Below are 13,494 nucleotides of genomic sequence, written 5' to 3' on the forward strand. Positions count from 1 at the left end.
GCCAGGCCCTCCCCTCTGCTTCTGGGCTCTAGGGTGGGAAAAGGGGCCCCATGGATTTAGACTTACCCTTCCTGTCTTCTTTGACCTCCAGAAATCAAGGTGGAGTATGTCCCCAAGCAAGGTAAGGTCCAGGGGCTGCCATGGTCCTTAAGCTGGGGCCTGACTCAGGTCTGAGGGAAGGGGTTGGGGCTGGATCCTGGGTCCGAGGGAGGAGGGGCTGGGGGCTGGATCCTGGGTCTGAGGGAGGAGGCTGGGGCTGGATCCTGGGTCCGAGGGAGGAGGGGCTGGGGCTGGATCCTGGGTCCGAGGGAGGGGCTGGGGATCTGGTCTGCTGGGTCTCTGTGGCTGTTGGAACCCAGCTTCTTAGGAAATCCTCTGGAGGGGTTTGGGAGGCCAGCTGCCCACTCCCAAGTTGCCCAGAATCTCTCCTCTGCCACCAGAGCCACCAAAGATCCACCTGGACTGCTCGGGGAAGACCTCAGAAAATGCAGTTGTGGTCGTGGCCGGAAACAAGCTGAGGCTGGACGTGTCCATCACAGGGGAACCCCCTCCCGTTGCCACCTGGATGAAGGAGGATGAGGTATGGTGGGGCTTCCGCTGTGCCCTGACTTCTCAGCTCTGCTGGGTGACTCTAGGCAAGTTGGTTTCCCTCTCTGAGCTTCAGTATTATTGGCTGTAAAATGAGGATGATAATTCCTTCTCCAGAGGGTTGTGTGTTTTTTGGCTTTTTAGCTGCATTCCCGGCATATGGAGGTTCCCAGGCCAGGGGTTGAATCTGAGCTGCAGCTGCTGGCCTACACCACAGCCACGTGGGATCTGAGCCGTATCGTCGACCTACCCCACAGCTCACAGCAACGCAGGCTCTTTAACCCACTGAGCGAGGCCAGGGATCAAACCCACATCCTCGTGGATACTAGTCCATTCATTTTCGCTGAGCCACGAAGGGAACTCCCCAGAGGGTTATTTTGAAGAGTGGAGATTATATTCGTTCATTGCCTAGTAGTAGCCCAACACATGATGGGCGCTCCAGCCATCCGTCTGTCCATCCGCTAATCCATCCATCATTCCAGCCATTGGCCACTCATCCATCTAAACCATCTTTCCATTCATCAATTCATTGACTGACTGCTTAATCATCCAGTAATTAATCCATCTGTCCACTTATCCATGAATCAATCCACTTATCCACCCACCCATCCATCCATCCATCCAACAAATATTTTCACCTTGTGTGTTCCAGGCCCTAAGACAGTTCAATTTTTCTCCTCTCCTCTGGGCTTCAGTTTCCTCTTCTGTAGGATGGATAGACTTGACTCAGTCTTCACTCATTCCTTCACTCAGCAAACACCCCCTGAGGTTTCCTCTATGCCAGGCCCTGTGCGTAGACGCTGAGGATACAGCCATGAGGCAGACGCAGCCCGTGCCTTCCTGGAGCCTTTGCTTTTGGAGAGAGGCAGACAGGCACAGGCCAGGGTGATCGGGGCGGAGATAAAGGGGGGTACCGGAGGCCATGAGAGTCAGGGGCTGGGGCTAGCACTTCAGTGGGGAGCATGCAGGAGGGCTTCCTGGAAGAGGCGACTTCTGGAGCAGCTCTCAAGGACAGGTGACAGTATAGCGGATAGAGATGCGGGGGGTGGGGGGGCAGGGCATTGCATGCCCAAGCCCAGGAACAGCTTTGCAGCATCTTGGGGGAGAGGAGGGTCTGGTGTTTTTCAGTAAGGGCGGTGTGGGGAGGGGTGACGAGGCTGGGCGCCAGCAGGTCCCCTCGTGCTGGGGCTGGTCTTGGGGAGCACTGGTGATGGTGCGCGGGGCAGCGGGAGCAGGGGCCGCTCTGGGCTTGGAGGGAGGCGGAGCCAGGCCTCTGGTGGATGTGTTCGGTCAGGTGTTCTCGGGCACCGAGGGCAGGGTCCGCCTGGAACAGCGGGCGGACATCAGCAGCTTTGTGATCGAGAGCGCGGAGCGAGGCGACGAGGGCCGCTACACCATCAAGGTCACCAACCCGGCCGGCGAGGACGTGGCCTCCATCTTCTTGCGGGTCGTGGGTGAGCAGAGGGAGCCAAGGGGGCTGAGCCCGGGGAGGAGGGGGTGGCCCCCCGAGGCCCCAAGGGGTCCTCTGACCATCCTGCCGGCCTCTCCCCAAGATGTCCCGGACCCCCCGGAGGCTGTGCGTGTCACGACGGTTGGAGAAGACTGGGCCATCCTGGTCTGGGAGCCACCCAAGTACGACGGGGGTCAGCCGGTCACCGGTGAGTGCCCCTGGGGCTCTTCTTGATCCCGGACCCCCCGACCGTGACCCCTGACTGCCCCGTGACCATGAGACCAAGCCACGATGGGTGGCCTCAGACCTCTCTGGGCCCTGTAACCCTGATGGCCCCCGCTGCCCTGCACCCCCGGCCTCCCGTGATGGCCCGCTTCTCCTGGGGGGGCCTCCAGGCTACCTCCTGGAGCGGAAGAAGAAGGGCTCTCAGCGCTGGATGAAGCTGAATTTCGAGGTCTTCACCGAGACCACCTACGAGTCCACCAACATGATCGAGGGCATCCTCTACGAGATGCGGGTCTTCGCTGTCAACGCCATCGGCGTCTCCCAGCCCAGCGTCAACACCAAGCCCTTCATGCCTATTGGTGACGCCCCTCTGCGCCCTCTCCGGGCCCCCGTCCACCTCTGCCCCCTGCCCTGCCCCTCACTGATCTCTGACCCCACACCCTGGCCGTGGACCCCCCTCACCCTCCGCTCTCCGGACTCCTGTCCCTTCTCATCCAACAACTCAGCACATCCCCCCCCCCACCGCGACCCCACTCCTGGCCTCCTCCCGCCCACGTGGTACCTCGGCCCCCGCCCGCTAAGATCCTAGACTCTGTGCCAGGTCCCAGATACGTCCCTGACCCCCAACCCACCACCCTGATCCCTTTCCTGACTCCAGCTCTGAGCCCTGACCCCTCATGTACCCCCCTCCTCCCCTTGGGTTTTTACAGCGCCCACCAGTGAACCCCAGCACCTGACGGTGGAGGACGTGACAGACACCACCACCACCCTCAAGTGGCGGCCCCCAGACAGGATTGGGGCGGGCGGCATCGATGGGTACCTGGTGGAGTACTGCGTGGAGGGCTGTGAGTCACCCCGTCCGGGCGGGGCTCCAGTGGGTGTCCCGTCCAGGGGACTGCTCCTAGGGCGGGGCGGGGACAGAGCTGCTGTGCAATGGGCTGCCCTTGCCTGCATCCCTGGGCCGGGCCGGGCCGGGCCGGCCCGACCCCCCAGTGACCGCTTGTCTGCTTCCTCCCTCGCTCCCTCCCCCACACCATCCTCCAAATGGCAGCGCCTTGTCACCCGTCCATCTAGCCTTGCATCCAGCTAATTCTCTGCTGCCTCAATTGCTCTTCCTCCGTTCTCTCCATTTATCCATCCATCTACCCTCCAACCCGTCTTTCATCCCTCCATCCCTCCCTCCATCCATCTTTCCTTCCTTTTCCTTCCTTTTTCTCCCCCTTTTATTTCTCCTTCCTCCCCTCCCACCTCCCCACGCAGGCGCCCATCCCGCCATCTCTATATCCATCTGAACAAAATTTCGATCTATCCATCCGGCCAGTACTATTTTTTCCACTCAGACAGCCAGCCTGTCACCGCTTTCTCTCTTCCTTCCCTCCCTTCGCCTATATGACCCTCTCCCTGTCCAGTGATATACTGCCATCCATGCCGCCGTCCACATTCGCACATGTCCCAGGGTCCATCCTCCCCCGAGCAAGCATGTCCTGAGTGCTAACTCCATGCTGGGACATCTCTGACCTGGTCCTCTCACAGGGGAGACAGATAAGATCTCGACACCCTATCCCAGGCCTTAAGCCAGACAGACGTGGGTTCCAATCCTGCCCCTACGCTTTTTACTTTTTGTTTAAGAAATTATTGTTATTATTTTTTTTAGGGGTCACACCTGCAGCACATGGAGGTTCCCAGGCGAGGGGTCGAATCAGAGCTGCAGCCGCTGGCCTACGCCACAGCCACAGCCACGTGCGATCCGAGCTGTGTCTTCACCCTACACCCCAGCTCATGGCAATGCTGGATCCTTAACCCACTGAGCGGGGCCAGGGATCGAACCCACATCCTCCTGATACGAGTCAGGTTTATTTCCACTGAGGCACAACGGCAACTCCATCCCTATGCTTTTTAACTGTATGACCTGGGGCCACTCTGAGTCTCAGTTTCTGCATCTAAAAATGGTGAAGACACTCCTCTTTTTAAAATTTTTGTCTTTTTGCCTTTTCTAGGGCCGCTCCTGTAGCATATGGAAGTTCCCAGGCTAGGAGTCGAATCGGAGCTGTAGCCACCGGCCTACACCAGAGCCACAGCAATGCAGGATCTGAGCCATGTCTGCAACCTACACCACAGCTCACAGCAACGCCGGATCCTTGACCCGCTGAGCGAGGCCAGGGCTCGAACCCGCAACCTCATGGTTCCTAGTCAGATTCGTTAACCACTGCGCCACGACGGGAACTCTGACACTTCCTTCTTGACAGGGTACAGTGATGACCGCATTGGGTAATGCATGTAGATGGGGGATGGCTGGACTCTGGTCAGTTTCTTCCTTTTCTCTTCCCAGGGCTCTTTGCCCCTTTCCTTCCCTGCTCGCCCTTCCCGAGTCTGTGTTCTAGAACCTACCCTGATTAGAGTTCACCCTGCTGACTGTTGGTCTGACCCAGCTTGGTTCACCAACCCATGGCGACAAAACCAAGATGGGAAAGGCACCTGTCACAAAGGCAGGAAATCCAAGGCACCGTCTCTGATTACCACCCCCAGTTCCGCCCCCTCTCTGAGCCTCAGTTTCCCCACCTCTAAAATGGGGATAATGGAGTTCCCGTCCTGGCACAGGGGAAACGAATCCGACTAGGAACCACGAGATTTCGGGTTCCATCCCTGGCCTCGCTCAGGGAGTTAAGGATCTCGTGTTGCTGTGGCTGTGGCCTAGGCCTGCAGCTGCAGCTCCGACTGGACCCCTAGCCTGGGAACCTCCATATGCCGCGGGAGCGGCTCTAAAAAGACAAAAAATAAAATAAAATGGGGATGAGCGTGGAGGTAGGAATTAATGAGCTAACACTAATTAGCTCCAACCTGGTCAGAAAAAAGCCTCAAGAAATGTCAGCTGCCGCTCTTTGTTGCTCTGGGCCCAAGACACGGGAGGGGGCGGAGGGCAAGGTCTGGAAGGAAGGGTCCGAGCGTAGCTCGTCTCTCTAGCGGACGAGTGGATTCCTGCCAACACCGAGCCCGTGGAGCGCTGCGGCTTCACGGTCAAGAACCTCCCCACCGGAGCGAGAATCACCTTCCGCGTCGTTGGGGTCAACATCGCGGGGCGCAGCCAGCCGGCCACCCTGGCCCAGCCGGTCACCATCCGGGAGATTGTGGGTGAGCCGCCCCGACAAAGCAGTGTCCTCATTAGGGCCTCCCCCGACAGCCTCGTCGCCACCACTCTCTCTGTTCCTCTGCGGAGGGTCCCCCAGCCCTACGCTGAGCCGGCCCCTGGGATTGTGTCCCCAGAGCAACCCAAGATCCGGCTGCCCCGCCACCTCCGCCAGACTTACATCCGCAAAGTCGGGGAGCATCTCAATCTCGTCATCCCCTTCCAGGTGCGCGGGGCTGGGGTCGCGGTGGGAGGGGGGCAGGGGGCAGCTGCCGAGGGCGGACCCGGCCTGACCTCCTCGCCATCCCTCACCCCTCCCCCGTCCGCAGGGCAAGCCGCGGCCACAGGTGGTGTGGACGAAGGGCGGGGCGCCCATAGACACCTCCCGCGTGCACGTGCGCACCAGTAACTTCGACACCGTGTTCTTCGTGCGCCAGGCGGCCCGCTCCGACTCCGGGGAGTACGAGCTGAGCGTGCAGATCGAGAACATGAAAGACACGGCCACCGTCCACATCCGGGTCGTGGGTGGGTGCGCGGCCCACGGGCAGGGAGGGGATGGAGGAGGCGGAGATGGGGGGGGAGATGAGGATAATGGGGAGGGGGGGAGTGCAGAGATCGGAACCCGGGAGCGTGGGAGGTGGCAGTGGGGCCAAAGGGGAGGCAAAGGGAGTGGGGAAAAGCCGAAGATCACAAACGGCTCGGACATTTTTTAAAACTTGCCTGCACGTCTGTAGGTTAATTTCAAACACCCTTACACACCCAGAGGCATCATGTTCCAAAAATGGGGTTTCTGTTGTTTATTTAGTTAGTTAGTTTTCTTAGGGCCGCACCTTCCATATATGGAAGTTCCCTAGGCTTGGGGTCCCATCAGAGCTGCTCCGAGCCCTGTGGCACCGCAACACAGATCCTTAACGTGTTGAGCGAGGTCACGGATGAACCAATACCCTCATGGATTCTAGTCAGGTTCGTTATCACTGAGGCACAAGAGGAACTCTGCCAGGTCTTTTTTTTTTTTTTTTTTGCTTTTTTCAGCCGCACCTGCAGTATATGGAGGTTCCCAGGCTAGGGGCTGCGTTGGAGCTGTAGCCACCAGCCACAGCCACAGCCACAGCAAGGCCAGATCCAAGCTGTGTCAATGACCTACACCACAGCCCACGACAGCACTGGATCCTTAACCCCTGAGCGGGGCCAGGGATCAAACCCGTGTCCTCATGGATCCTAGTAGGATTCGTTAACAGCTGAGCCAGGACAGGAACGCCGTTTTGTTTTTCAGAGCGCTGTTTTTCCCTTTTAATTTGCTCCCCCTTCCGGTCACTCCCCACTTGACATAAACAACCTCCCCTGGGAAATCCTGTAACCGACTTCAAATTTTTCTCTACTGTTTTGTTTGTTTTTAAAAAGGGCCGCACCCACGGCATATGGAAGCTTCCAAGCTAGGGGTCGAATTGGAGCTGCAGCCACAGCAATGCCAGATCCAAGCTGCACCTGCGACTTACACGGCAGCTTGTGGCAATTCCAGCGGATCCTTAACCCACTGAGCAAGGCCAGGGATCAAACCCGTGTCCTCATGGATACTAGTCGGGTTCTTAGCCCGCTGAGCCACACTTGTGTAGTGATCCTTCACAGTGTGTTTTTATTTTCTGGCCATTATTGGTTTTTTAAAAACTGCCTTATGGAGTTCCCTGGTGGCTCCGCGGGGTGAAGGCTCTGACCTCATTCACGGCTGTGGCTCTGGTTTGATCCTGGGAATTTTTCATGTGCAGCAGGCTCAGCCAGAAAAGAAAATCGCCTCATACATAATCAAAAAAAGAGGTGATGTGGCTGGGCGTGGGCACGGGAAGGGACATTTAGGGAGGCCTGGGCCGACTTAGAACAACGCTTCCTTCCAGAAAAGGCAGGGCCTCCACAGAATGTGATGGTGAAGGAGGTGTGGGGCACCAATGCGCTGGTGGAGTGGCAGCCCCCCAAGGACGACGGCAACACTGAGATTACCGGGTATTTCGTCCAGAAAGCCGACAAGAAAACCATGGTGAGAGACCAGAGGGGCCAGGGGCGGGGCGGGCCTGGGGGGAGAAAGCCGCCCAGATTATCGGAGGGGGCATGTTGCTCCCATTTCCCAGCTGGGGAAACTGAGGTTGGAGAATGGGCTGGGGCTGGGAGGGAAGCCTTTTGGTTGAGATTGGGTGCAGAACAGAGTATCTTTTTTTCTTTTCAAAAAAAAAAAATTTCAGGGCGTTCCCATCATGGCTCAGTGGTCCACAAACCCAGCTAGCATCCATAAGGACGTGGGTTCGATCCCTGGCCTCACTCCGTGGGTTAAGGATCCGGCGTTGCCGTGAGCTGTGGTGGAGGCTGGCAGCTACAGCCCTGATTCATCCCCCAGCCTGGGAACTTCCCTATGCCGTGGGTGCGGCCCTAAAAAGACAAAACAAAACAAAAAAAAAAAACTGATTTATAATGTTCCGTCCTTTTCTTTTTTTTCTTTTTCTTTTTTCTTTTTGTCTTTTTGCCATTTCTTGGGCCACTCCCGAGGCATATGGGAGGTTCCCAGGCTAGGGGTCGAATCGGAACTGTAGCCACCCGCCTACACCACAGCCACAGCAACCCAGGATCCGAGCCACGTCTGCGACATACACCACAGCTCACGGCAACGCCGGATCATTAACCCACTGAGCAAGGGCAGGGATCGAACCCGCAACCTCATGATTCCTAGTCGGATTTGTTAACCACTGCGCCACGACGGGAACTCCCTGTCCTTTTCTTTTAATTGAAGAAAAATTCACCTACTGAAATGGAGCATTACCCATTTAAAAATGGCACTTAGCGGTGTCCCCTGATGGCCTAGGGGGGTAGGCTCTGGCGTTGTCACTGCCGTGGCAAGGGTTCCATCCCTGGCCCGGGGACATCCACGTGCCGAGGGCGAAAATAAAATAAAAGTGACATTTTGTAGCTTCCCAGTGTTGTGCAGCCAGCCCCTCTGTTTAGTTCTGAGACATTGTCATCACCTCAAAAGGAAGCTCCGTGTCTGTCAAGCAATTGCTCCCCTTCCCCTCCCACCCCAAGCCGGACGCCCCCTCCCCCGTCTGCTTCCTGGGCATTTGCACACATACGGACACAGCCGCTCGCTATGTGGCCTTTTGCGCCTGGCTCCTCTCACTCAGTGCCAGGTTTCCCCGGCTCTCCCACGCTGAATGCTTCATTCCTTTTCATGGCTGAGTCCCAGGCCACGGTTTGAATGGACCCCCTTCTGCTTCTGCTGCCACCCTCCAGTGGGCATCTGGGTTGTTCGCACCTGCCAGCAATTGTGAATGACGCAATGGGAACAGTGGGTTTTGTGAGCAAGATGCCGGCTTGGGTGTGCTTTCCTTTTTTTTTTTTTTTTTTTTTTTTTTGGCTTTTTCGGGCCAAATCCTTCGCACATGGAGGTTCCCAGCCACGTGGGATCCGAGCCTCATCTGCGACCTATATCACAGCTCACAGCAACGCTGGATCCTTAACCCACTGAGTGGGGCCAGGGATCGAACCCGCGTCCTCGTGGATGCTTGTCAAATTCCTTTCCACTGAACCACCACTGGACCTCCTGCTGTGCTTTCCTCACCGATCCGTGTCCCTCACCTCACTCTCGGCCACTCCCTGTCCCCCCCGCCCCCCCAGGAATGGTTCAATGTCTATGAACACAACCGGCACACCTCCTGCACCGTCTCCGACCTCATCATGGGCAACGAATACTATTTCCGAGTTTACAGCGAGAACATCTGCGGCCTCAGTGACTCACCCGGCGTCTCCAAGAACACGGCCCGGATCCTCAAGACAGGTAGCGCCAGCCCTCTCCGTGGGGGGCCGCCCCCCCTCCCCCCGCCCCGCCTGGGGCTTGACCTTGACACCTCTGCCCACCCCCCTCCGTGGACTCGCCACGGACGGGCTCCTGGTCCTGGAGGGGAGGCGGTCCCCGAACAGTCTGGATCGGTGCCCTCACAGGTGCCTCCCCCTCCCCAGGCATCACCTTCAAGTTACCGGAGTTCAAGGAGCATGACTTCCGAACGCCTCCCAAGTTCCTGACGCCGCTGCCCGACCGAGTGGTCGTGGCTGGTTACACTGCAGCTCTCAACTGCGCCGTCAGAGGCCACCCAAAGGTGCCGTGTGCACGCGCGCGCGTGTGTATGTGTGTGTGTGTGAGAGAGAGGGAGAGAGAGAGAGAGAGACCGTGACCCTGGAAGGAAAACTTCACCAAAGCAAAGCCGCCTCTCCTTCCCATCACATGGGGTCTTCCTCTGAGTTCTCTCGCCTCTGCTCATGGGATTAGCTTACTTTTTTTTTTTTAAATGGCCATATTCTCAGCATATGGAGGTTCCCAGGCTAGGGGTCAAATCGGAGCTACAGCCGCCGGCCTACACCACAGCCACAGCAATGCCAGATCCAGCCACATCTTCGACCTACACCCCAGCTCGTGGCAACGCCGGATCCTAAACCCATGGAGTGAGGCCAGGGATCGAACCCACAACCTCGTGGTTCCTAGTCGGATTTGTTAGCCCCTGAGCCATGATGGGAACTCCAGATTTGCTCACTTTTAACCCACTCAACTCTAACCAGAGCCCAAGTCTCGGCTCACCACACTTCGATTTACCTCAAAAACAGACACCTTTTGGAGTTCCCAATGTGGCTTAGTGGGTTAAGAGCCCGACATAGTGTCTGTGAGGCTGCGGGTTCGATCCTTGACCTCGCTCAGTGGGTTAAGGATCTGGCGTTGCCACAAGCTGCTGTGTAGGTTGCAGCTGCAGCTCGGATCTGACGTTGCTGTGGCTGGGGTGCCCTCCAGTTGGACCCCTAGCCCAGGAACTTTCAGATGCCTCAGGTGTGAACATACAAAGGAAAACAAACCAAAAAAAGGCCTCTTTGTTGGGGAGGGAGGTCTAAACCTCCAGGGCTCCAGGGCATCTTCCTGCCCCATCGGGTTCCCAGACTGCTCTCTGGGAATGTGGGCACTTGTACCCTTGAGCTCCAAGGACCCCCAGAGACCAGAGGTTGGCAAACTATGGTCCTTGGACCAAGTCTACCTGCCAGTGGTGTCTCTAAATAAGATTTTTAGAAGTCAGGTTTTCCTTTTTTCTCTTTTTTATTATTTTACTTTCATTTTATTCAGGAAGAGTTTATTGGAACGTGGCCGTGCACACTGGTTTGTGTGTTGTCCATGGCTGCAGGGACCACGGGGCCCCCAAAACCTAAAATATTGACTACCTGGCCCTTTCGACTTCAGGTCTAACCCCGGTTTTAGCATCTGCCCACAGGCACACATGGATTCTATCCTTCACCTCCTGCAACACTTTCTGCTGCTTCATCCGCTAACTCATCTGTCCATCCATCCTCCACTCACTCACTCACCTGCCAACCCCTCATTTCCTCTGTTCATTCATTTGCTCCATTTGCTCATTTATATCCTTCCTTCTTTCATTCATTTGCTCTGTGAATTCTTTCAACACACACTTTCACAGGCTTTCTGCGTGCTGCTGAGTTAGACAAGGAGTTCGTCCTGTGTGGTGGGGAGGTTGCCATGCATCCAAAGTCACACACTTGGGGAGTGGGTCAGTGGAAAGAATCTGACTAGCATCCATGAGGACGCAGGTTCGATCCCTGGCCTCGCTCAGTGCGTTAAGGATCCAGCATTGCCGTGAGCTGGGGTGTAGGTCGAAGATGCAGCTCAGATCCCTAGTTGCTGTGGTTGTGGTGTAGGCCAGCAGCTACAGCTCCGATTGGACCCTTAGCCTGGGAACCTCCATATGCTGTGGGCACAGCCCTAAAAAAAAAAAAAAAAAAATATATATATATATATATATATATATATATATTTAAAATCACACAATTGACTATAAAATTATAAAGGGTGGCAAGAGTGCCAGGGAAAAGCAGGCAGTTATGAGAGGGTGAGGCAACCATTCCTGCTTCATCTAGGGGCCGGGAAGTGCCATGGGGACCCGAGACCCGAAAGACAGGTGGGCGCTGTTTGGGTGATGAGAGGAGGGAGGGGTCCGCGCCAAGGTCCGGAGGCAGGAACCTGTCTGGTCTTCTTCAGGAGCAGAGGTGTGGCTGGAGCAGAGGGAGGGTGGGGAGGGAGGCAAGGGCGGAGGAGTGAGGGGCCAGATCATGCAGGCCCTGTGGGCCCCGCGGGAGAGACCTCTTCCTCCTGCCGAAGAGGAGCCTGAGGGTCAGAGAGGAGAGGAGACCAGTCCGAGGTCCTCGGGCAACATGAGGAGGCGGCACAGCCAAAGGGAGGCCTCCCAGGGGGCCCTCTGTCAGGCGGCTTCCTGTCCCCGCAGCCCAAGGTGGTCTGGATGAAGAACCAGATGGAGATTGGCGAGGACCCCAAGTTCCTGATGACCAACCACCAGGGCGTCCTGACGCTGAACATCCGCCGCCCGTCCCCGTTCGACTCGGGGACTTACTCGTGTCGGGCTGTCAACGAGCTGGGGGAGGCCCTGGCCGAGTGCAAGCTGGAAGTCCGAGGTGAGGACGCCACACAGCCCACCGGCGGCCCCGCTGAGCCGTGCTGAGACCTGCGATCAGTCCTCCCCGCACCCTCTGGGAGCTGGATGGGAGGCCAATCCAGACCCCAGCAGGGATGCTGCAGGGGGACACGCGGGGGCGGGGGCTGGGGGGGATTGAAGGCGGCACAGGGTGTTGTGGGAGTGGGCGAGGGGGGTGCCTGACCCAGCCTGGGCCCGGGTCTGAGGCTTTGCAGAGGAGTTGAAAGACACATGAGAGGTGAAGGGGGCGAGAGAGTTTAGCACAAGATGGCTAAGGCTCCCAGTGCGCCCGGCCCTACGTAGGGAGGTGCGGGGACACAGCCTGGAAACCCACATGGGTAGCAGCAGAGGCCCAGAGGATGGGAGCCCAGAAAAATGCGCTCCCTCCACAGCCTGTCCCCCAGCTCCGTCCCTCCCGTCCCTTCCTCTCTGCCCCACAGCCCCAGCCTCATTCGTCCTCTTCCTCCCAAATCCTCCCCCAGCCTCCTCCCAGGCCTCCAGGCCTCCAGGCCTCCTGGTGCCCGGTTTCTCTCCAGTGCCCCCCCGCCCCAGGGCGCTCCATATCCAGAGGTGACCTGCTCTCAGCCCTTCCCAGGCTCCCCAGCAGCCCAGGAACCCTTCTGCCTGGTGTCTTGGTTCTGCATCTGCCCCTAGCCCTTCCATCCTCAAGTACCCAGGTTCCTGCCCCACGTAGCTGTTGGCAGTTGGACAAACCAGCTGTGCTTTTTCCTGCCCCTGGGACTTTGCACATGCTGTTCTCTCACCCGGAACACTCTTCCTCACCTCATCTGCCTTGGGCTTCAGTCCAGCAAACGTACACATCCAGACTTGGAAAGGAGGCCACTCATCATGTCCCTCAGAGGTGGCTGAGGTTAATACGGGCTTCCGGAGCCTGTCCCCGGCCGTGACTCCCCCTGGCTCTGATGACAGCCCAGCAGACAGATGGGGCTAGAGATCTTTAGCAAAGGGCCCAGAGGGCCGGCTCTCCAGGTAGCTCCTGCCTGTCATTCTAAAGCCCTGCTCTTCCAGGCTAACCTAAGTCCTACCTGGTGTCCTGCTGTCCTCCTTATCAACTATTGAATGTGTTCAGAAATATCCCTACTTCAAGATTCCAGTGACAGCTGATCGGTAGCAGCTGCTGGGAAATCAGAACATCCTAGTTCGGGGCTCAGAACTCCGGGCTCTGTGAAGTTGGGTTGACCCTGCGCAGGGCTGGCGGGGGACGGGAAACCTGCGCCCCCTGCTGGCCAGGTGCAGGCAGCGGGCAGGGGGCGGGGGCGTTTTCACCAGCCTTTTCTCTCCCCCCGACAGTGCCGCAGTGAGGCTCCCGCCTCCACCCAAGGTAGTTGGCTGCTGAGTCCTGACCCGGATCTCCCCGAACCCCTTTCCCTTTCCCGAGTTATTACAAGATTCTTGAGTCGGACTCAGCACACGTCTGTCCTTCTTGAGTCTGTAGCTCTGCTTTCCTCCTCCTGGGTCGGGGGGGGCTTGGTCACCTGGGGGCGGGTGACGGGGGCAGCCACAGTGGGGCCGCCCTGATGAAACAGACCACGTTGAAGCCCCCGTCTGGGAACAACCACCTTAGTGAG

General features: G+C 57.7%; 1 protein-coding gene across 1 annotated transcript in view; it reads left to right on the top strand.

Moving 5' to 3' along the window:
- The window catches only part of MYBPC2 (myosin binding protein C2), a 28,786-nt gene extending 15,454 nt beyond the window's left edge, over positions 1–13,332 (top strand). The window contains exons 16-29 of the mRNA XM_003127371.6: positions 92–121; positions 441–580; positions 1,883–2,042; positions 2,142–2,246; positions 2,434–2,622; positions 2,974–3,108; positions 5,225–5,392; positions 5,525–5,613; positions 5,717–5,912; positions 7,277–7,416; positions 9,042–9,201; positions 9,384–9,520; positions 11,699–11,885; positions 13,217–13,332. Of these exons, the coding sequence (XP_003127419.4) occupies positions 92–121; positions 441–580; positions 1,883–2,042; positions 2,142–2,246; positions 2,434–2,622; positions 2,974–3,108; positions 5,225–5,392; positions 5,525–5,613; positions 5,717–5,912; positions 7,277–7,416; positions 9,042–9,201; positions 9,384–9,520; positions 11,699–11,885; positions 13,217–13,227 (1,847 nt within the window). The 3' untranslated portion in view covers positions 13,228–13,332. The remainder of the gene's footprint in view (positions 1–91; positions 122–440; positions 581–1,882; positions 2,043–2,141; positions 2,247–2,433; positions 2,623–2,973; positions 3,109–5,224; positions 5,393–5,524; positions 5,614–5,716; positions 5,913–7,276; positions 7,417–9,041; positions 9,202–9,383; positions 9,521–11,698; positions 11,886–13,216) is intronic.
- The last annotated feature ends 162 nt before the right edge of the window (positions 13,333–13,494 follow it).

Source organism: Sus scrofa, chromosome 6, assembly GCF_054392235.1.
Source record: "Sus scrofa isolate SSC_HxYL_T2T_F1_AM1 chromosome 6, Sscrofa_HxYL_maternal_Yorkshire_Landrace_v2.0, whole genome shotgun sequence".
NCBI classification, from domain to species: domain Eukaryota; kingdom Metazoa; phylum Chordata; class Mammalia; order Artiodactyla; family Suidae; genus Sus; species Sus scrofa.